General features: G+C 37.4%; 1 protein-coding gene across 1 annotated transcript; it reads right to left on the bottom strand.

The window, feature by feature from the left end:
- Window positions 1–5: 5 nt before the first annotated feature.
- On the bottom strand, window positions 6–1,455 carry LOC126336010 (fibropellin-1-like). The gene is made up of 2 exons (XM_049999488.1): window positions 96–1,455; window positions 6–25 (listed from the first exon to the last, which is right to left on the bottom strand). The coding sequence occupies exons 1-2, from the start codon at window positions 1,453–1,455 to the stop codon at window positions 6–8; spliced, it is 1,380 nt and encodes a 459-aa protein (XP_049855445.1).
- Window positions 1,456–22,238: the final 20,783 nt, after the last annotated feature.

Raw genomic sequence — 22,238 nt, forward strand, 5'->3', positions numbered from 1 at the left:
TGTTGTTATAGAAGTATGTTCACATCTTAAACCGTAGAACCCTTCTAAACATTCACAGTAGTATATAACAAAGCCGTTCAACGTGATTTCAATACAGGTAGCATGCTGTGAACATAACTGCTTTTGAATGAAATCTGGACAATGTGACTCTGTGGGGAACGTCAGTTCACATCTCTCCCCGTGAAATGGATAAGGGCAGACACAATAATAGCCTGATACATCTGAAATTATATCCTTATAGCATGTTCCATTATTTAAGCAGTATTCTCTCGACATATGTGGTGGGCAATCACTTACAGTGCTCAAAAGCTGGTCTGAATACTCACAGGCTATTCCAGTGAATCCTTCAACACATTTGCAGAAGTACATCATATCCTGTCCGTTGGATGTAATGGCAAGACATGTTCCTCCATTCTCACATAAATTTAGCTTTAATGTCTCTGGGCATTCGAGCCGCATTATAGTTTGTTCTTCACATCTAGCTCCCCAGAAGCCGACACGACACTGACAATAGTACATGGTAATTCCAGTGACGTTCCCTTCATAGCAAGTGCCACCATTCCGACAAAATGTTTCTTGTAATGAAGACGAACACAGCTCTCCATAGGCTTCTAATTGTAACTCACATCTCTGACCTGTGTATCCATCTTTACATTCACAAAAATAAACAGATTCGGTTTCTGCGCTCACGGCATAACACGTTCCACCGTTCAGACAGAATGATTCACTTTGACACTTATCGTGGCCTGCATTTCTCGACTCATGTTCGCATCTCACGCCATAAAAACCTTCTGTACAATGGCAACTGTAAACGACGGTATATTTCCATATCATTCGACTACACGTGCCCCCATTCAAGCAGAGAAGAAAATAGAATGGTGGTCCGCAAGCTTTCTCAGGGAATGTTTCATGCTGGCAACGAAGTCCAGTATAATCTCTTGGACAGTCACAGTAGTAATGCTCTTCGTTTTCAAGACACTGAAAATAACATGTACCACCATTCATACAGAAAGTTTCGTCCTTATCAGGTGGACACGGCTGCGCTTCTGGTAACGATTTCGCTTGGCACTTCTCCTTCCAGTAGTAGTTTGGACACACACAGTAGTAAATTAATTGTTCTCCTATGTTGCCTTCAACACATGTACCACCGTTCAAGCAAAAATGTTGCTCCACTTCTGTGTGACAGGTCTTACTTTCATCACTTTTTCTTCTGATCTCACATCTTTCTCCGAAAAATTCTGGAGGACATTCACAGTAGCATAAAGTTTGTCTATATATCTTTTCGGCTCTGGATGTGCCACCGTTGAGGCAAAATGAATCATTTGCTGCCGATGGACAAGCGTTTTGGATTCTTCCAAGCATCCATCTAGAAAGTGGCTGGTTACGGGTCTGAACAAAACATGAGATTCCCGTGTAAAGCGCAAAAGTAAATATTGCGCCTGTAAGTAGATTCATATTGAAATTCCGCTTTTTCGGACTTCAACGTTTCAGCATTACTGCAGAAAGAACTAATTCGACCGCACAGAAATGTTATGTAATTTTGTTTCTGAAATTGGGAATTATATGATTCACGTTATCACAGATATCAATGTCCTCGTCTTCTATTAAAAACAGCAGATTGTTTAAAACAAAGAGAAAATAATTAACCTTTTTATCTACAAGGAGCGCCTCTGTACAGGAAGAAGCTTATGTTTTGTCTCAGAATTTAAAACATGTTGCTCAATAATTACAAAGGCACAGATATTTGTCTTTCACGACACACAATGAACGGTTGCAACAGTAGAACCTGATTTTTTTTTTTTTTTAAGTTTATCTTGATGACTGGAAGAATGCTCTGTAATCACTTCAGGAATACGCCACAGTCGACCACTTGAATATCTATGGGGCAGCTTTAACTGAAGTTCCGTAACATCCGGAGGCGCCGATTATTTGCATACATCAACACAAACATATACGCAAAAAGGGATTCACATTCATTTGATTTTCTCATTCATGTATTTTACGTACATGTGGTGAAATTAATAAAATACTGATGAGTCTATAACAGCATCATGCATTAGTACAAAGACCATCATCTGTAATACGTCTGAATTTTTGTGCTTCCCATTCAGGTGAAAGTGAATGGGTGGGGCGGGGGGTGGGGGCGGGGAGATGTCTGTCTTTTTTTCCTCAAACTAACATCATTTGGCGGCTATGGAACGTAAAAAGTAATATTTAAAACTTTAAAATTTACGCTTGAAAGGTTATGTTCCAAAAATTTATGCACTGTCTGACTGTTTCATAGACAACGTCTAACAGGAGGAGGAGAAATTATATCCAAATATTGAAACTCGACTAATAAAGAAAAAAAAAACACTACCTGGAACGAAGATTCATCTTCAATTTGTCGCTCTTTACTTTCTGGAGGGGTATGAAAACAGGTATGAATCTGTTACATTGCAAACAAAGTTTTTGGCTACAAACCTTAATTAATGGGAACGGCCACCGAATGAAGCCCTTTATGAGCTGATTGGTTGGAGGTCGTGATGTCACCTGTAATTAGCGCTGGACGAACGATGCTCGCTTTCGACCGGGCTCGAGATTTCCCGATATGCCCCAGCGTCCGATACAGTATCCAAGTTATTTGAAGAACCATGTTACATTTGACTCCACTCTCGAGCGGCGTGAGTGCAAGGGATACATGAGTAACTGTGAACTAGCCATAAAAATAAGCTATGGCTGTGCTTAAAATTTGACGTTTTCGTGAAACAACGTAGAAAATAGCATTAAGTCCTATCTCTACAAAAACTCCTATTGAGTCTGAGCAAATTTACAGCATGAGTTCTTATACATTACCGGTATGTATGATATACATAAACTTTTACGCTGATTGCTGTTTCTTATCAAAGATAAAATGCAAATATGAAAATATATTCCTCCAAATGACTAAACACCGTATAGTGCTTTGTTCATGATAGGCGGTAATGATTTACCGGTACCATATAGGTTGCAGATGAGCAATTCAATCCCTGTTCACTTATTAGAATAGGTAACCCTTTCAGGCTCGAAAGTCGAAACATATAAAAATTACATTCTTTGAATTTTCTTGTTTTTATTAGATTATGAAGCGTACATTGAAACAAAAAATGTGAAAAAACAAGTGTGACATGCATTACTATAGAACACTTACTGGGCAGTTTCAAATACAGATTCAGACACATGAAGTTGTACCGTAACCAACATGATAGGCAGTGTCAGCGATCGTCCTTGTGATGATTGCTTACGAAGAAACAGTCACGATCGCAAAAATCATTCATTTTAAGTGACAGGAATCGTGAAATACAATAGGCCATCTTCTGATGAAGTACATCAATTTGCAGTGCTGCCTACATGCTGAGAAGCAGTGTTGTTGTCAAGAAGATAACTGCCGTTCGAGCTGCAGAAGCTGCAGGGTAGCATGTATTGGAGATATAAAGGGTGGCTGCAGATGCAGCAGCTATTGTGCATATGCCACGACACGAGAAAATGCCAGGTGACTCCAAACGGAACCACATCGTCAGAAAGGAGTGAAATAAAAACGTTGCCATATTTTCATCAGTTTTAAAAAAAGACGGCAACATTCAGATGAAACAGTCAAGGCAACTGATGATGAATTAAATATCGATCTAACAAAATATGTAATGATAAAGTGAATACGGGCCAGTTGTACAATCTCCAGTTGGCAGCTGATTAAGCTCTGTTATCGGAATAGCGCGAGAAACGGGCTGTACGAACTTCACGAATTCAGAATACCGTCTACCGGAGAATAAACTTCCCTCAAAAAATGATAAATATAAGAGAGAAGACAAGAGGAAAGGGTTGGATTACTAAGGGAATCAGAACTTCTTGCCAGAAAGAAAGGGAGCTCCACATAATCTGCAAAGAAAATAATGCCACTGAGGAAATGCATACTCACTACAAAACATACACTAAAATCTTACAAAAGGTCACTAAACAGGCAAAAAGAATGTACAATGATAATTACATAAATAATTCTACAAATAAAGTGAAAGCTATGTGGGACACCATTAAAAAAGAAACTGGCAAAAATAAGAGAACTGAGGAGAACATTGTCTTGATACGCAACAATAAAAAGATTTTACAGCCTACAGAAACAGCAAACATATTCAACAAATACTTCACTGGGATAGCTGAAAATTTAATAAAAACTAATTTTACAACTTAGTATCAAGTGGTAAACAAGTGCAACAGTAATAAATTTTCAGTGTTTGTGGACCAAGTAAGCAGGGAGGAGACATTGAAGGCTGTCAGAGAACTAAAGACAACATACTCAGCAGGAATTGATGGTATACCGAACAGAATCCTAAAACTCTGTATCCAAAATATAATTGACCCCCTTACTCACTTATGCAACTGTTCCCTAGAGTCAGGCATCTTTCCAGATCAACTAAAAACATTAAAAGTCACCCCTATTTTCAAAGCTGGTGACAAAGATGAAGTAATAAACTATCGTCCCATTACATTAACATCCTGTTTCTCAAAAGTAATAGAAAAAATTATGTGTAGTAAGTTGTTAATGTTTATAAACAAAAATAGTGTGCTATCTAATACTCAACATGGCTTCAGAAGCAAGAAATCAACGGAGACAACAATCTATGAATGCATATCTTCTGTATTAAAAACAATAGATGAACAACAATAAACAACAGGTATATTTTTGGACCTAACCAAAGCCTTTGATATGGTAAACCACAAAACCCTATTGAAGAAGCTAGAGCACTATGGAATTAGGGGGTTGGCAAATGAATGGATTCATTCATTTCTCAGCGACTGTAAACAAAAAGTATCCATCAGACATATAGATGATAAAGCACGAATAATCACAGAATATGTATCATCAGAAAGTCCAATCACTTACGGGGTACTGCAAGGGTTGGTAATGGGACCCCTACTTTTCTTGTTATATATCAATGATTTGGATATACATATTGATTCCCTCAAAGTAATACTGTTTGCTGATGACACAACAATACTGGTAAAAGTAGCAAAGAATGAAGATATACAAGAAGAAGTAAACACAGTTACAAAACATCTAAGTAACTGGACAGCAGAAAATCAGTTGATAATAAACTACAACAAAACAGTAGCCTTAAATTTCCATAACCACCAAAACACCACATTGATATATCCAGAAATAAAAATCAGTCAACACCCTATTGCAAATGATGAAGCAACAAAATTTCTCGGCATCTGGATACAGAGAGACTTAAAATGGGACAAACACATAGAACAAATTAATGCCAAGCTGAGCAGGGGCTGTTATCTTCTTAGGGTTCTCAAACGATGCATAAATGAACAGGCACTATTGTGTGTCTATTATACGTACTTCAATGCCCATCTCAAGTATGGACTCATATTCAGGGGAAATTCCCCAGCAGCTCAAGGACTTTCAGAATACAAAAAAGAGCCATTAGGATTATGACAGCGAGTGATGCTCGACAGTCCTCCAAACCAATATTTAAAGCACTGAATATACTACCTCTACCGTGTATCTTTATTGTTGACACACTAATGTTTGTAAGAAAGTATATGATTGGAAATGATGATAATACTTTAAAAAACAAAGATATACATGATTATTATACTCGAATAAAATATAACTTGCATGTACTCCCAGCCAATACCAGTTTGTTTCAGACAGGTACATGCTATCTGGGTATTAAACTCTATAAAGACTATTAAATAGTGTAAAATGCTTACAAAATATTAGTGCTTTTGAAAGATCTGTCAGAGAATATCTACAGTACCACTGTTTCTACTCAGTAAAGGACTACTTGGACCAGAATAACTGTTAAGAACTAAAGCTACTGTAATTTGTAAAATTGTATCATTGTAAGAACTACAACTATTGAAATTGGTAGCATGTTGACAAATGAGTATTTAAATATGTATCATTTTGAACTTAGTCCATTATCATCCTGTACACTGTACTACATATGATCAAAGGACTCAATAAAAAAATAAAAAATAAAAACTCGTGATAATGTAACCGGTGATTTATGGCAAGGGTAGCTGGGGAATAACTTTTCAAAATGGAATGTGCAGACAGTGATGACGAGATTTTGGAGTACTGTTCATGAGGAAGAGGAAGGGAAAGGAAGAGAGACGACGCCGATTCCGAATTTATATCCACATATTGCTTATCAAAGGAAGCCGTACTTCGTCTTGTCAAGCTTGTACGTCAAAACCTGGAGCACATGACGGCAGGTGAGACTATTTTCCCCATAAAATAATACTTTTTATTCGATTTCAGTACCAAGTGAATTTCGTGGTGTTATGTATGTAAATCACGCACATTAAAATGAAGATTCGCACAAAACATAGGCTTGTGTATCTGGTGTGTATTAAAAATGCTGCAGTAGCGAAAAGCACTGTTCCGTTCTATTTAGCAGACAGTCCCATAATAGGCTTAATCAAAACAGAAAACCACACCTGTTATGTATACTATTGAAAGTTTTTTTTTTGTTTTTGAGGGAAAATCGATTTTTCAAGTTGCAAAACGTTTTGATAAAATGGTAGTGCTCCAATTTCATCAATAGCTGGAAATACTGTTCCACTATGTTTTTGGGATTACAGAAGTGTCAGATTCCACCCATCTGCTTTGACCTATGACATCAACAATTTGGCGGAAGTTCGCTATTCGAAGCGTCTCCAAGATGGCGACTATGACTACATACACACGAAAATACAAATAAATAAGACAGTAACATGTCCCTCCGAAAATACAATCAAGCTAATGGGACAACCGCTGGTAACTGCGAGTTTAAGGTTGGGGACAAGCTAGATATAACAATAAAAATAACACACCACGATCCAAAGAAAAATTTCATTACACTACACGAACAAAAATCAACAGGAAACGGACACTTCTCTTGACCTACATAGGACAACCACAGCTGACAATACCAAAACGCCAACACCAACACCTACAACTAAAACTACGAAAATTGGAATAGGACAGTTCCCTTGACCTGCATAGGTCAACCACAGCTGACGATACCAAAACACACACACACACACACACACACACACACACACACACACACACCACCACCACCAGAGGCCACGATTAGATACAACAATACGACATCAACAAACACAACCAACTCGTAAACTCCACGCCATAGTGACGTCACACACCACATCACCCTTACATCACGGGTCACACAAAGCAGATGGGTGGAATCAAATGCTCCCATTGACCCGTTGGACAGGTCTTGGATCGAGGTCTTCCACAGGGATTGGGAGTGGCCTAGGAAGCATCCAATTCCACCCTTCTGCATTGACCCATGATGTAATGGTGTTGTGAATCAGATGTTGCTATGGCGTGGAGTTTTTAAGTTGGCTGTGTTTTTAGATGTGGTGTTGTTGTATTTGATGGTGCCCTATTGTGGTGGATGTGAATGTGCTGAGTTTCATGTGTGGTATTGGGCTCATTTGAGTTTTGGTTGTCATTGTGCTAACATGGTTTTGAGTTTCGGTAGTTGGTGAGGTAATGTGAGTTGTGGAAGTGTTTTCAGTGAGTTAATAAGGTTTTTTTTTGTTTATGTATTTGTCATTTTTGTTAGATCTGATTACTTTGGTGTTTGTTGTGGAAGAAATCTAATTTTATTAACTGATTTTTTGGTTAGGTGTGGATATGATAGTGAAGTTCATGAGTGTATCAATATGTTCTGATATGGATGAGGATATGATGTCTGTCATACAGTTTCTGCCGATATTCGGTTTTATTGCTGAATATGTTAAGCGTCGTGTTTGTGACAATTACATGAGGTTGACGAGAGTTCCAGCTGCTCGGGCCCAGGATATGTACCAGGTGGTTATAATTAAACTTTTCCTATTTAACATATTATAACACGGAAACTAATTACCATATGAGTACCAAACGTGATAGCATTAATGTCCTGAGTGTGGGGTGCATGATTCCATGCGTCACTGCACTACCATCCAGTGCCAACTATGGCCACTAGTTGCTGTGATCAGTCATGGTGATGCATAGTCTCACACACCTGACCAAACACAATGCACTTGTTGATGTGTCAACATGAGCTTGTTCAAAAGGAGCAGGGCATTATTGGTGAAACTCTGTTATCAAAACAGCAGTAATGCTGTAGCTGCACTTTGAGAATATCTCTGGCTGAAAGTATTACGGAAGGGTCTTCTTTCTCCACCTGATGTTCGGAGCATGACGAAGAAGTTTGAATCAACTGGAGAACTGGGCATTGCTCTGGGGAGAGGTTGATGAAATCGCTGTTGCTATGGCAGACTACCCTGCACACAATTCCCGATCATCAGGCAGTGCATATGCCATCGCGACAGTTGCGCATCCCATGATCAACTGTATGGAAGGTGCTTCAAACCATTCTCAAGTGGTATCCATACAAGATCCATATTTTATAGCAGCTTGCACCACAGGATGCACAAGTATGTGTTGGGCTTGCTCTCTACTTTCTTGCAAGGATCAAAGTTGACATGGGCTGGCCCTGGATCATCCTATGGACAGACGAAGCTCATTTTTCTGTGACAGGACACACAGAATTGCTGAGTGTGGGGGATCTTCACCTCCAGTCACTGTGCATGAAGTTGCTCTGTACAGTGAACATGTCACCGTATGGTGTGGCTTCACAGTTATGTTCATCATTGGCCCAGTCTTTTAGGAACAGGTTGGCACTCAAGGACCAAGGCGTGCAGTGTGACAGGGCAGCATTACTGTGATATGCTTCGCCAGCATGCTATACCCGTCCTACAGGAGAAAGACGCATCAAACTGAACAGTTTTTGTGCAAGATGGGGCCCCACCGCACATTGCTCGTTAATTCACCTACTTCTCCAAAACACATTTCGAAACCATTGAATTATTGGCTGATCATTTCCAAATGCTTGGTCAGCACAATCACCTAATCTTACCCCCTGCGATTTCAGGTTGTGGGCCTAACTGATGGAAAGAGTTTACTAGAGGATCATTCACATATGTGCTGATCTCAAGCACAACATATCAAGAGAAGTAGGCAGCATACCTATGGACATGCTTTGTTCTGCTGTACAGAATGCAATCTTGCGCTTTCAGATTTCTTCTGGACGCTGATGGTATCAGTGTGTAATGGTATGATGTACCATTGCAGCAAATTAAAGTGTTCCAATTGAATTGGTTCTGCATTATATCTCTTCCCCATGTCCTTGCCATTAATGCGACCAAGTTTGGCACTCGTGTGGTAATTAGTTTTCACGTTATAATGTGTTAAATGTGTGTGTGTTTGTGTGCGTTGGTTCCATTCCACTTTTTGGAGTTGTAGGTATTGGTTTTTTGGTTTCGGTAGCTGCAGTTGACCTATGTAGGTCAAGGGAAGTGTCAGATTCATGTGGTTTTGTTGCTGTAGCGGAGTGCCATAAATTATTATTATTATTATTATTTTATATTATTTTGTGGGGTGGTGCGGCGTTCTTTTATTGTTGTATATTTATCTTTTACCTGCTCCAAACCCTCAGTTTTCCGTTGTTGTTCCATTAATTTCATTTTATATTTGGAATGAGACATAATTGTGTCATTTTAATTTTTGTTTGTGTTTGTTGTCATGTATATGTAGTGACGTTATTGTAGTCATTTTGTATACGCTGGAAGTTGCCCTTTCTGCTGTGTTGATGACATCATTGCTCAGAGCAGACAATTGGAATTTGTCACTTCTGTAATGCCTAAGAATATAGGCCTCTGGCGATTTCTTTGTGTCCACTAGAGACTTCATTCATACACTTCTCTGATGTAATTATAATAAAATAAAATAAATAAATGTATATGGGTTAATATATTTTTATTCTAAAATCATTTGTTTTTATTTTCTGATCCTTATTTTGAGTTTCATTATTCTCTTTTAACCAATACAGATTTTCTTCCTTCTGTAGTTCTTGCCAAGCTACTTTTGAAGCAGCACCCTCTGTAACTCTGTTAATTCTTTCACATTTCAGAACAGGAATTTTTATTCGGAATGTAATGCCTCTGGTTACTTCCCCTTCTCCTCCCAGGTTACCTATAGCTACTAGAGATGACTGCAAAACCTAAAATTATGTTTGAAATCGTAAATGTTCCTCAAACATGTAGTGTGAGATACGACAGCCTCCAGTTTGATATGTGCCACAGGTATGTTTCTACCCCAGGATTATAAAAAAAATATTGGTTGCTTATTGTAATGTTGGCATTTTATTCTTCATATATTTCAATATAATTAATAATCACCAAATGATAGAAACAGAATTTACATTTGCCGAAGAAGTGCGAAAGTGGATGCACAAATAGTGCTAAGTATAATATCAATTAATGCTGTAATGAATTAATCATTCTAAGATGTAAATAAAGCAGTAAGCTTGCCAGAAACACCTCTCAGAATTTTTGGTCAAATCAATCTCTATGATGGCTGTGTTTTCAGTTTGTTGGAGAGATGGAGAAGACCACATTTCACAGTTGCTTCTATTTACGTACCTACTTACAATTCACCATCTACCATACAGGTACATTTGGTGGAATACTGTCACGTAGAAATGTTCATCTGAATTGAACTGACAATGGCGTCCTTCTGTTGACAACTTTATCAACTTCTGTTTTTCATTGGACACAATTTGGAATTTACGTTCCACATATGGGGTACCACCAATCTGAAGCCTGTGCTACCTTTTCTGTGCATAATATTTACATGTTTCTTTCTTTAATAATAATTGTACATCTGCTGTAGGTGCTCTGTCGATCTATGTGAAGTTGTTTGTGAATGGAAACTGTTGCATATTTTTTTCCTGTACTTTATTTGGAAATGTAGAAATATGTCTGACTGGGCAAATATCAAATACCCGATCTTCTAACTAATGTAAAGATAAACCATTATATATATATAAGTACTCTACCAATTATGTTAAATGTTTTGCACTAATTTTCATTGAATGAGACTGCAGCACTTATCATGTTCTACTATACTCCTGAACTCATTTATAGAAACTGCCAGACTCAAAGTATGGTCAAGTGAAAAGTTTTGTGGTATGCAATGCTTATCACTCGTGTCTGACAAGTGACATGCTATTTCTGCAGATGATGACTAAGAAAATATGAAATGAGGTATGCGAAAATACCCCGAGTACTCTTCAGTTGTTACCAACTTAACTGGACATGAACACTATTCCGGAAATAATTAATTGAGGAATAAATGCATACTCCAAGTTAACCCGTGACTACCCTATTACTCAGTTAGCTACCTGTAGATTTATCCCGAGATTGCACAACCATCCCTAGAAATTACAGCAGCAGAACTCATCTTGGAGATAGTACCATCAGATGTCACTAGATTGCAGGACAAGTGAAAGTTCGAAAATTGGGCAGTCATGACTGCAGTTGTGTATTTATTTATCAACCACTGTTGTTAAGCATGACCTGCTTGCTAGAAGATATTTCAGTCAGTGCTTCACAGTTACTTTTATTATAAAACCTATAGTGCATTAAAAACACTTAAGTTGGCCTAGTATCAGATGAGAGGAAACTGCTGGTGGCTGGATCAGTAGTTATGCTAAATATCAAGCTCAGTATGTTCATATAAATAAAGTAAATCATTCAGGTATCCTAAATGTGGTGCACTCATTTACACAAGTCATTAAAAAAAAAAAAATGCTGTGCCACAGGTCTCAGTTATAGGTCCTCTGTTATTTCTTTTTTATGTAGACAACCTCCCCTTCATCCTACCTGCTAGTAAAGCTTTTTTTTTTTATTTTTGGCGACAACACTAATGTCCTTATCTCAAATACAGCTGAATCTCTACAGTCAGCAGTCGACAGAAATACAGCCCAAATAGACTCTTGGCTAGCATCAAACAGACTGCTCCTCAGTACAGGAAAGACAGTATGTGTAACTTTTTACACAATTCAGAACAGAACTTCATAGATTCCAACAGTAACATTACATGACACCAATGTTGAATTTCCCAATGAGACAAAATTCTTAGGGATCCACATCACAAACACGCTCTCATGGAGAAACTGCACTGATGTGATTAGTTACAGGTAAAGAAAAGTGTGTTTTATGTTCCACTCAGGGATGAGCTAAATAACAGCACATCAAATTTATGTATCATGTTCTTTTCCATTCAGTAATAAGTTATGGAATTATTTTTTGGGGTCATAATACCAAATCAGTGAAATTATTCAAACTGCAAAAGGAAAGCAATTAAAGTAATCCTGCACAAGCATCAATGACAAGCCTATAAACCAATTTTTAAAAAAATAGTCACACTGCCTTTCCCTAGTCAATACATTTTTGAATTACTCTGCTTTATTAAACAAAATCAGTAGCCTGGACCGGAACCTGGCTAGTCACCACCATTACACAAGGCTGAAGAGATTGTTAAGGTTAGTTCCCCAAAGAGATTGTTAATGTTAGTTCCCCATTCAATTAAACTGTACAGTAGCAGTGTTAAATGTATGGGAATCAAACTTTGTAACCATCTTCTGGGAGAAACAGAAATTATTCAAGAACCAACTAACTTAAAAGGGAGGCAGATCTGTAGGAGCACCCTTAACAAAGCAGTGCTTCTGCAGTATACAAGACTTTCTTCAGTGTAATCTATAAACCATTGCGAATTATTGAATAAGAATACATCTGTAATACGTCTTTTGTGAGATGTATACTTTGTGTAACAATATTGTATAAAATGTTTTTCTCATCATCTGATTGACTTGTCCCATATCATGTTGTACACTTGTGTACATTGAATAACTGAGTGGACCAATAAAAGTCACTGTGATAGTACCAACAAATGTCAGTAGATCGCAGGCTGATCAAAACCCAAGATTTTCCAATCTGTGACGTAAACAGTTTGAAGAGTTCCAGTCATGTTCAAACACAGTCCTATTGAGTGTTGTAGATTGAGAAGTAGCCAACAGCTTTTGTAGATGAGAGAAATCATGTGGAGGCTCATGCATAGTTACTCTTTCTGATGTAAAATATGAAATGATTTTGATCATTTGAATGAAGGGTTTATATTTGAAAGCCACCATATCGAGTTAAGGAACCTAAATGACATAGCAGTTTCTATTTACAGAGTTCCAGAGAAAGCTACAATTGAAGCTTTTCTGATGAACTTTCACTACCTGCTTGAAAAGCTCAGTAAAGAAAAAAGATTGTAATAGCTGCTGACTTCAGTATTAATATCACACATGAAAGCAATGATGTGTCCAAATTCACTGACTTAATAGAAAACTTTGGCTTCAAAATAAACTTCATGCAACCTACTAGAGTAAATGCACAGTCAGCCACCTGTATTGATAATATTTTAACAAATTATGTATTTGAAGATGTTTATAAGTTTTGCATTGATTTACGCATCTCTGGTCACTATGTATTATTCATGGAACTATCCAAAATTAACAAAGAAATTTCGTGTAACAAAAGCCATATGAAAAGGAACTTCAATTTTAAAAAAATCAGTTATATTTCTAAGGTTAATAAAGGTTGAATGATGTTAGAACACTGTATTTCAAGCAGTAGGATCTTTAACAAATGTCTGAGTAGCTTTCTTCAAATGTTTTATGATACTTTCCCACTTAGAACGACATTAACAAAATGACTAATGTACTTAAATGACTAACTGAGTGTATAAAAATTTCTATTGTCAGGAAGAGGCAACTCCCAAATGAAGTGAAATATAATAAAAACAAACATTTTACTGAGTATCTTCGACTTTATAAAGCTATATCTAAAAAAGTTGTGAAGGCAGGCAAACAAATGACAAACAGTAAGTTCATTGTACAATATAAAAGTAAGACAAAGCCAATGTGGTCCATTGCCAAATCAGAGTTAGGCATTAGAGTTATTAATAATGAAATATGTAGGATTAAAGTAGACGATAAACCTATTGTAAATCCAATCAAATATCAGAAAGTTTAAATGAGTTTTTCAAAAATATGTTGTTGCAGCAGAGCATCAAATTAAAGTAAATCCCTTGGATTCCACCAAGAAGCTGATTACCTTATGGATATTGAAAAAGTCATAATAAAGGATGTGGTAAATGTTATATTATCATTAAAAAATCAAAACTCTTCTGGGTGGGATGGGATCCCCACTAAAACGATTAAAACAGTGTGTGGCATAATAGTAACTCCACTAACAAAAATACTCAACCATTCTTTTGAACAGGGATGCTTTCCTGCTCTTTTGAAGTATGTCAAAATCAGACCTCTGTTCAAGAATGGGTTGAGGGAAGACGTGGGAAACTGTTGCTGTATTTCTCTTCTTTCAGTCCTATCAAAAATATTAGAGAAAGTAGCTGCAATCCAATTAAAAATTTTATTTATGATGATAAAGTAACCAATTTGTATTTCAACCAGGGAAAAACACTCTGGATGCAGAGAATAACTTTATTGAAAAGATATGAAAATCATGGGATCAGAGGAGTAAAGTCGCAGGTATCTTCTATGGTCTTACAAAAGAAATTTACTCCATGAACCCTGAATTGCTTATTTACAAATTAGACAAATGTGGGATTAAGGGCAACATAAAACAGAGGGCAAGTATCATTTAATATGCACTGAATTATTATTCTAAATGGAGTACAGTATCACAAGGTGTGCCTCAAGGCTCCATTGTGGCCAATCCTTTTCATATTCTTTGTAAATGACTTACCCATAAACATAAAGTCCCCATTAGTTCTGTTTGCAGATTATACATCTGTTTTAAGTGAAGATGATGATGCAGAAAAAATTCCAAGCTCCATTGTAAGTACAGTGGATACCCTAGAAAACTGATTAAATGGGTTTAAGCTGAACACCACAAAACTCATATGGCACATTTCAAAACATAACATTCGAAATATGTGGAACTTAAAAATACAACACAACAATCAACTTATGGAAGAAGGTGACGTGATCAAAATCTTAGGATTGAATGTGGACAAGAACTTAAGCTGGAATACACATATTGACTTCCTAGTAAATAAACTAAGCAGTTTTGCATTTGCTGTTCACATATAGCAAATTCCACTGACTTTAGTACACGGAAAATAGCATATCATATTTATTTTGAATTTGTCATTAGATATGATGTGATATAATTTTCTGGTGATGTTCAAATAGTGTATCTTAATTATTGAAATGGCAGAAGAAAATTGTCAGATATGTATGTACTGCACAGCAAAAACTACAAATCCTAACTGTTCAATCCATATATTTTATGAAATGATAATCTTTCCTACAGAGCAGACAAAAATTATTTTAGGAGAATCATTTAAACACATGTAACATGAGAAATAAAAATAATTTAATGCTACCTACACACCAATTGAAATTATAGGCACGGACCCCACAGCATGTGGGGATGACTATATATAACAGGTTAATGGGCAAAGTCAGATATTTTAAAAACAAGCCTACAGCAGATTCTGTGGGAGAAGTGCTACTATTCAGTAGAAGAATTCATAGAGGATGGAAAAATTGTATTATTATTATGCTGTTTGTTAGTGTCAGCTTTTCTATGGTTACAGTAAACTTTTATCACAGTTTTGATGTGTCTCTTGTAACTGGATCAAATGATTTAGATTATGTGTATTAGGACACTTGCTGTTCATGTTGTAAGTTAATGACCTCACAGACAATATTAATAGCAAAATTAGGCTTTTTGCAGATGATGCAGTTATCTATAATGTACTATTTGAAGCATCTATAAAGTACCATTTGAAAGAAGCTGCATAAACATTCAGTCAGATTTTGGTAAGGTTTTAAAGTGATGGAGAGACTGGCAATGTGATTTAAATATTGAGAAATGTAAAGTTTTGGACTTCACAAAATGAAGAAATGTAATATTCTATGACAATAATACCAGTGAGTCATGTCTGGAATCAGGGAAACCCGTACAGATAGCTGAGCATAACACTTTGTAGGGATAAGAAAAAGAATGATCACATAGGTTCAGTCATGGGTAAAGCAGGTGGTACACTTCAGTTTATTGGTAGAATACTGGATAACTGCAATCAGCCTCAAAGGAGATTGCTTACAAATCACATATCCAATCATTCCTAGAATATTACTCAAGTGTGTGGGACCTGTACCAGGTAGGGCTAACAGGGGATACAGAGAAGGGCAGCACGAATAGTTACAGGTTTCTGTAATCCATGGGAGAGTGTCACAGGGATACTGAAGGAATTGAGTTGGAGACTTTTGAAGGTAGACTTGAACTATTCCATGAAATTCTATTAAAAAAATTTCAAACACCAGCATTAAAAGATTACTTTAGGAATATACCATAACCCCCTGCTTATCGCTCACATAGGGTTCATGAAGATACAATTAGAAATGAAATGAAATGATTGTATGGCATTTATTGGCTGGGGTATCCACTTCAGGGGTTCGGCTACCATATTGCAAGTCTTTTTAGGTGACACCACTTCAGCGCATTGCGTGTCAGTGATGATGGACACACAACACGTTGTCCCATGCCAGGAATTGAACCCGGGCCCCCTTGTGTGGTAGGCGGTAATGCTACTCACAGGAGGATGTTGTCATTAGGAGAGACAAAAGTGGAATTCTACAGATCGGAGTGTGGAATGTTAGATCCCTTAATCAGGCAGGTAGGTTAGAAAATTTAAAAAGGGAAATGGATAATTTGAAGTTAGATATGGTAGGAAATAGTGAAGTTTGGTAGTAGGAGGAAGTGGACTTCTGGTTGGTTAGGTGAATACAATGTTATAAATACAAAGTCCTATAGAGGTAATACAGGAGTGGGTTTAACAATGAATAAAAAAATGGAAATGTGGGTAAGCTACTATGAACACCCACACCTACCACAGCAGTAAAAATTTACATGAAAACTAGATCTGCAGATGATGAAGATATTGAAGAAATTTATGATGAGATGAAAGAAATTATTGAGATAGTTAAGTGAGACAAAAATTTAATAGTCATGGGGGACTGCAATTTGATAGTAGGAAAAGGAAGAGAAGGAAAAGTAGTAGGTGAATATGGACTCAGCAAAAGGAATGAAAGAGGAAACCACTTGGTAGAATTTTTTGCAGAGCATAATTTATTTATCACTTACACTTGGTTTAAGAATCATCAAATAAGATTGTTTATGTGGAAGAGACCTGGAGACACCAGAAGGTTTAAGACTGATTATATGATGATTAGACAGAGATTTAGGAACCCGATTTTAAATTTGAAGACGTTTCCAGGGGCAGATGTGGACTCTGACCACAATTTATTGGTTATTAACTGTAGATTAAAACTGAATAAATTGGAGAAAGGTTGAAAATTAAGGAGATGGGATCTGGAAAAGTTGAAAGAAACTCTTTTTACAATGGACATAAAGTAACACCCCTCTCCCTTGTAATGGCTGTTATGAAAAAAAAAAGACATTGGTATTGTTAGGGTTAAGTATAGGCATGAGGCTGAAATGGATAGACAGACACAAAACATGAGTAATGTAATACAATGCAACATACCACTAGTTAGGCTGTTTTTAAGTTGTTTTAAACTTATGGGTACTGGTACTGATAAGGTAGTGATTTCAATTGACACCTTCCGAGAGAACCCTGCCATTATCTTTCTCATCCTCAGGATGCTACAAATTGCATCTTTCTTGTACCAAACTTAAAAATTTCTGGGGTGGCTGATCAGTTCTGGGCGCTACAGTCTGGAACTGCACTACTACTACGGTTGCAGGTTCGAATCCTGCCTCGGGCATGGATGTGTGTAATGTCCTTACATTAGTTAGGTTTAAGTAGTTCTAAGTTCTAGGGGACTGATGACCTCAGAAGTTAAGTCCCATAGTGCTCAAAGCCATTTGAACCATTAAAAATGTCTGACTATCCATATGTTAGATCTGTGAATTTCAGCCAAAGAAAACAAACGGATCTGAATTCCACCTACAAAGTCCACAAGAAAAATGTATACATTCTTTGTCAGGCTCTGTTGAGATATTGATATTGCCATTCGATTTGAGTTACAAATTTGTTGTAGTATGGTCATTGGCTCAACAGATTTTATTATTCTCATCGTGGTATTGAGAAAACAAAATGGTTGGTGAGCGCTTGACATTCGAGCAACGTAAATGTATTGTGAAGTGGTTTTGCAAGTTTGATAATTCCGTTGAAGTGCAATGTCAGTAGAGGTGGGAGTTTGAACAGAATCGCCAACCTGCCTAACAATTAAATGCATCATTGACAAGTTTGAATGGCATGGAATGATTTGTGATATTCACAAAGGAAGATCAGGAAGACAGCTTACAGCTACAAGTCCTGCTTCATTGGCTCTCATGTTGGAACATTTGTTAATTCTCCACAGAAGTCTGCTACACAATGTACACATGAAGTGGGGGTTAGCAGTACAAGTGTACAACGAATTCTGAATGCTGCAAAGTGGAAAGTTTACATTCCACAATTACTGCATGTGATTAATGACGACACTCCTGATCACCAAATGCAATTTTGTAAATGGTATCAGCAAATGGTAACTGATAACAAACAATGTGTGATGAAGGTAGTGTGGGGTGATGAGGCACAATTTAAACTTAATGGGACTGTGTATCGGCATAACAGTGTGTACTGGGCACTGGAAAATCCGCATATTTATGTGGATAAAGTGGTCAATCTGCCAGGAGTTCATGTGTGATATGGACTATCATCTGCGGACTTAGTATTACCCTTTTTCTTTGATGCTACTGTCACTGTAGAAGTGTAACTGGAAATGTTACACACATCAATTTTGCCAGGTATATGTGTGTTTCACGGAGCTGATGAAGACGTCTTCTACCACCTGGTCATACGAGCTTTCCTGGATGACCATTTTCCTGGGCATTGGATTGGATGAAGAGGGCCCATCGAGTTTCCTCCACGGTCACCAGATCTAACTCATATAGACTTTTACTTATGGGGAACTGTGAAAGATAACGTCTATTGAAGTAAGCCATGCATGATGGAGGAACTTTGCCAGGAGATTATAGCGACTTGTGCAGCAATCTCCACTGTAAGTTTGACTGACATAGTTGTGGCGACCGCTCTGTTACGTGTATAGCTCCCAACAGTGAACATTTTGAACATCTAGAGTAACCTTGTGCTAAACTGAAGGTTGTACAACATGTGTGATCAATTATTAAATGTAAAACAAAGACATGAGCAATGTTTTTTGTTCCTTAAAGTGTGTATACATTTTTCCGATGGACTCTGTATTTTTATCTGAAGTTTGTGTGTTTGGGCATTGAGGTCAGCTGCACTGAGACTGTGCTCATACTGTTGTATTGATTTGAAAAGATCCGCTGTCTGTGGCCAATGTCAGTTGTCAAAAGAATCCCCTGATTTCGGTACCACTGTGTAAAGACATTATCCCCCCTTCAGAAGCATGTGCTTTGGAGTGACCACATTGGAGTCATGAATGATTGTGGTCAAGTTTAGGCTTGTTCTGTGCACTTACACTACTGCTCATTAATTTAAATATGCCCTGGTATTTCAGATTTACAACACAAATCAAACATTATTTCTGACAAAATATAATTATATTAACTTCCACATACATAAAACAATTACAATCATTATATTTTAATTTCATCAAAGTATTCTCCTTTAGATTTAATGACTGCCTCACAGACTTGAGGCATGCAGCTGATTCATTCTTGTAGATGTTGTGAATCTATATGATTCCACACATCCTTAACAATATTCCAGAGATGTTCCTTGTTGGATATATTAACTTCCCTGATATGTCTGGCCACTTCATCCCAAACAGTTTCAAAGGGATTACAATCAGGGCTTTAGGACAGCCATGCCATATCATTCAGTACTTTCTGTTTTTCCTTTGATGCAGTGTAGTTTGTACGGTTTGCCACCTGATGTTTTGGGTCTTTATTCTGTTATAAGGCGAACCCTTTCCCTATTAAGCGCAATCCACTTTGTACTGCTTCTGATCCATACTTCCTATTTCCACAATGTTGCCAACTCTATCTCCAGCAAAACATCCCCAAACCATAATAGAATCTCCACCTTGTTTAACTTTAGTTAGAACACACTGCTGGGAGACCCTTTACCCTACAAATTGGCGAACAAATATTCTCCTTCTGGTTCCAAAAATCTCAAACTTCAATTAATCAGCGAAGGACACTTTCGTCCTCTCTTCCGATTTCCAGTTACAATGTTATCTAGCCCATTCAAGTCTCTTTTGTTTATCTGTGGGCATTAGAAGAGGTTTTCTCGCTGTGACACATCCTTCAAAGCCAGCTTGAGTAAGTCTCCTTTTTACTGTTGCAACAGATATTGTTGTTGTGATAATTCCAACCAATTCTGCATGAATTTGGGGTGCTGTTTTGAATCTGTTTCTCTTACTGGTAATTCTGATATATTTATTGTCACTTTCAGTTGTTTTACAAGGTCATCCTGATCATGGTATGTCCTTATTGCTACCTGTTGTCTTCTGGCAGATGTAGTGGAAAGTAGATTGAAGCAGAATATTAGCTTAAAGAAAAAAGACAGGTTGGGATCTAATCAGAATAGGAAAAGAAGAATTCTGCTTAGAGGCGGCAGTCATGGGAGGGCTCTGGGCCAGCAGCTTCAGGAGAAATTAGGTGCAGGGTACCAGGTCACAAGTTTTTTGAAACCTTGGCCAGGTGACAGAAAACTTAGGCCAGCTATGCAGGGACTTTGTGAAGGAAGATCAGGTAATTATAGTTGAGGGAGCAGGAAACAGCCTGGCTATGAATCCAAGATACAGTATTAGGGGTGACCAGAATAAAATAGGAGCAGATACTGAGCACACAAATGTGGGGTTTGTGGAGGTCTTTCAGTGCCATGATCAGCCCTGGGTAAACACTGCTGTAAGGCATGTTAACACTGAGCTGAACAGGATGCTCCAGACGCTAGCAAAATCTCACATAAGTGTAGTTCCAGTAAATGCTATTGGTAGGTGGGGATACACTACGCATGGCTTGCACCTGACTAGGATGGGGAAAAGTAAGTTAGCTTCTCTATTAGCAGAAACTGTAAGGGGGTCCACCATCACACAAGAGGTGATCCCTGTGATTAATGGGTCCAGGCAGACATGTTTTTTTTAGGTTCAAGCTGAAGACCAGACAGATGAAAAAAAAAAAAAAAAAAAAAAAAAAAATAGAATGAAAGAAACTTCATGTACTGTAAGTAGGGGTAGAGCTAAGGGCAGTATCAACTTACTTCATCAAATTATCAGGGCATTAACAAATAAAGTAGATGAGCTATTAGTGTGTTTAGATGATCTCAAAAATAAGAATAAGAATGAGATTGAAATACTCTGTCTGTCTGAATACCAGGTAACTGTGGGCATGGATAGTGTCTGTATAATTGGGTATAATTTTGCATCTTACACTTGTAGATCTAGGATGGATATAGGAGGAGTTGCCATTTTCATAAAACAAGGATATAAATGCAAAACTGTAGAAGTAAGCAAAATTTATGTTGATTTCAGCTAGATAATATAGAATTGATATCAGCAACAGCGTACAGGTGCCCATTAGGAGACTGCAAACTGTTCATAAAAAGATTGACTCCCTATTATGCTGCCTGTCAGACAAAAAGAGGAAGTTATTAATCTATGGTGATTTTAATGTAAGCTTTCTCAATCATTCTGAGAGGAAAAGTGAACTAGAAGCATTATTAACAACATATAACTTAGAATCAGTGATCAATTTCCCTACACGTGTAGCTTAAGAAGTAGCACGCTAATAGATAATGTATTTGTACAGAAAGAAGATGTAAAACAAACACATGCTTTCCCTGTGGTAAATGGATTGTCAGACCACGATGCACAACTGATTAACTTACAAAACTTAACAGGGTGTACAGTTCGGAAACCATTAAGTAAAAGTGTAAGGTCGCTCAACCCGGTATCTATACAGCATTTCAAAGAAAGCTTAAGAAATGTTAATTGGGGGGATGTATATAATATATATTTGTCGGAGGAAGGCAATGGCAAACTACCTCCACTATGCCCTAGCCTAATCGCCAGTGCGGGTCTCCCGCATCATTCCCTATGCTCCTCGTAGTGTGGGACCTCATCATAATCATCATCATCATCATATAATGAGCCAAATGCTAATGATAAATGCAACATATTTCTTGATAAGTTTATATCCCTTTTTTGAACATTGTTTCCCAAAGAACATTACTAAATGTAGCACCACACACTTCTCAAAGGAACCTTGAATTACTATAGGTATTAAAGTGTCTT

The sequence above is a fragment of the Schistocerca gregaria genome, chromosome 2, assembly GCF_023897955.1.
Source record: "Schistocerca gregaria isolate iqSchGreg1 chromosome 2, iqSchGreg1.2, whole genome shotgun sequence".
In the NCBI taxonomy this organism is placed as follows: Eukaryota; Metazoa; Arthropoda; class Insecta; order Orthoptera; family Acrididae; genus Schistocerca; species Schistocerca gregaria.

What these genes read in the sequence shown, in the direction of transcription:
- LOC126336010 (XM_049999488.1), bottom strand. Translation starts at nt 1,455, where the DNA reads ATGAATCTACTTACAGGCGCAATATTTACTTTTGCGCTTTACACGGGA. An exon ending in ATGTTCACAGCATGCTACCT is followed by an intron (nt 26 to 95) that starts GTATTGAAATCA and finishes CTACGGTTTAAG; the next exon opens with ATGTGAACATACTTCTATAA.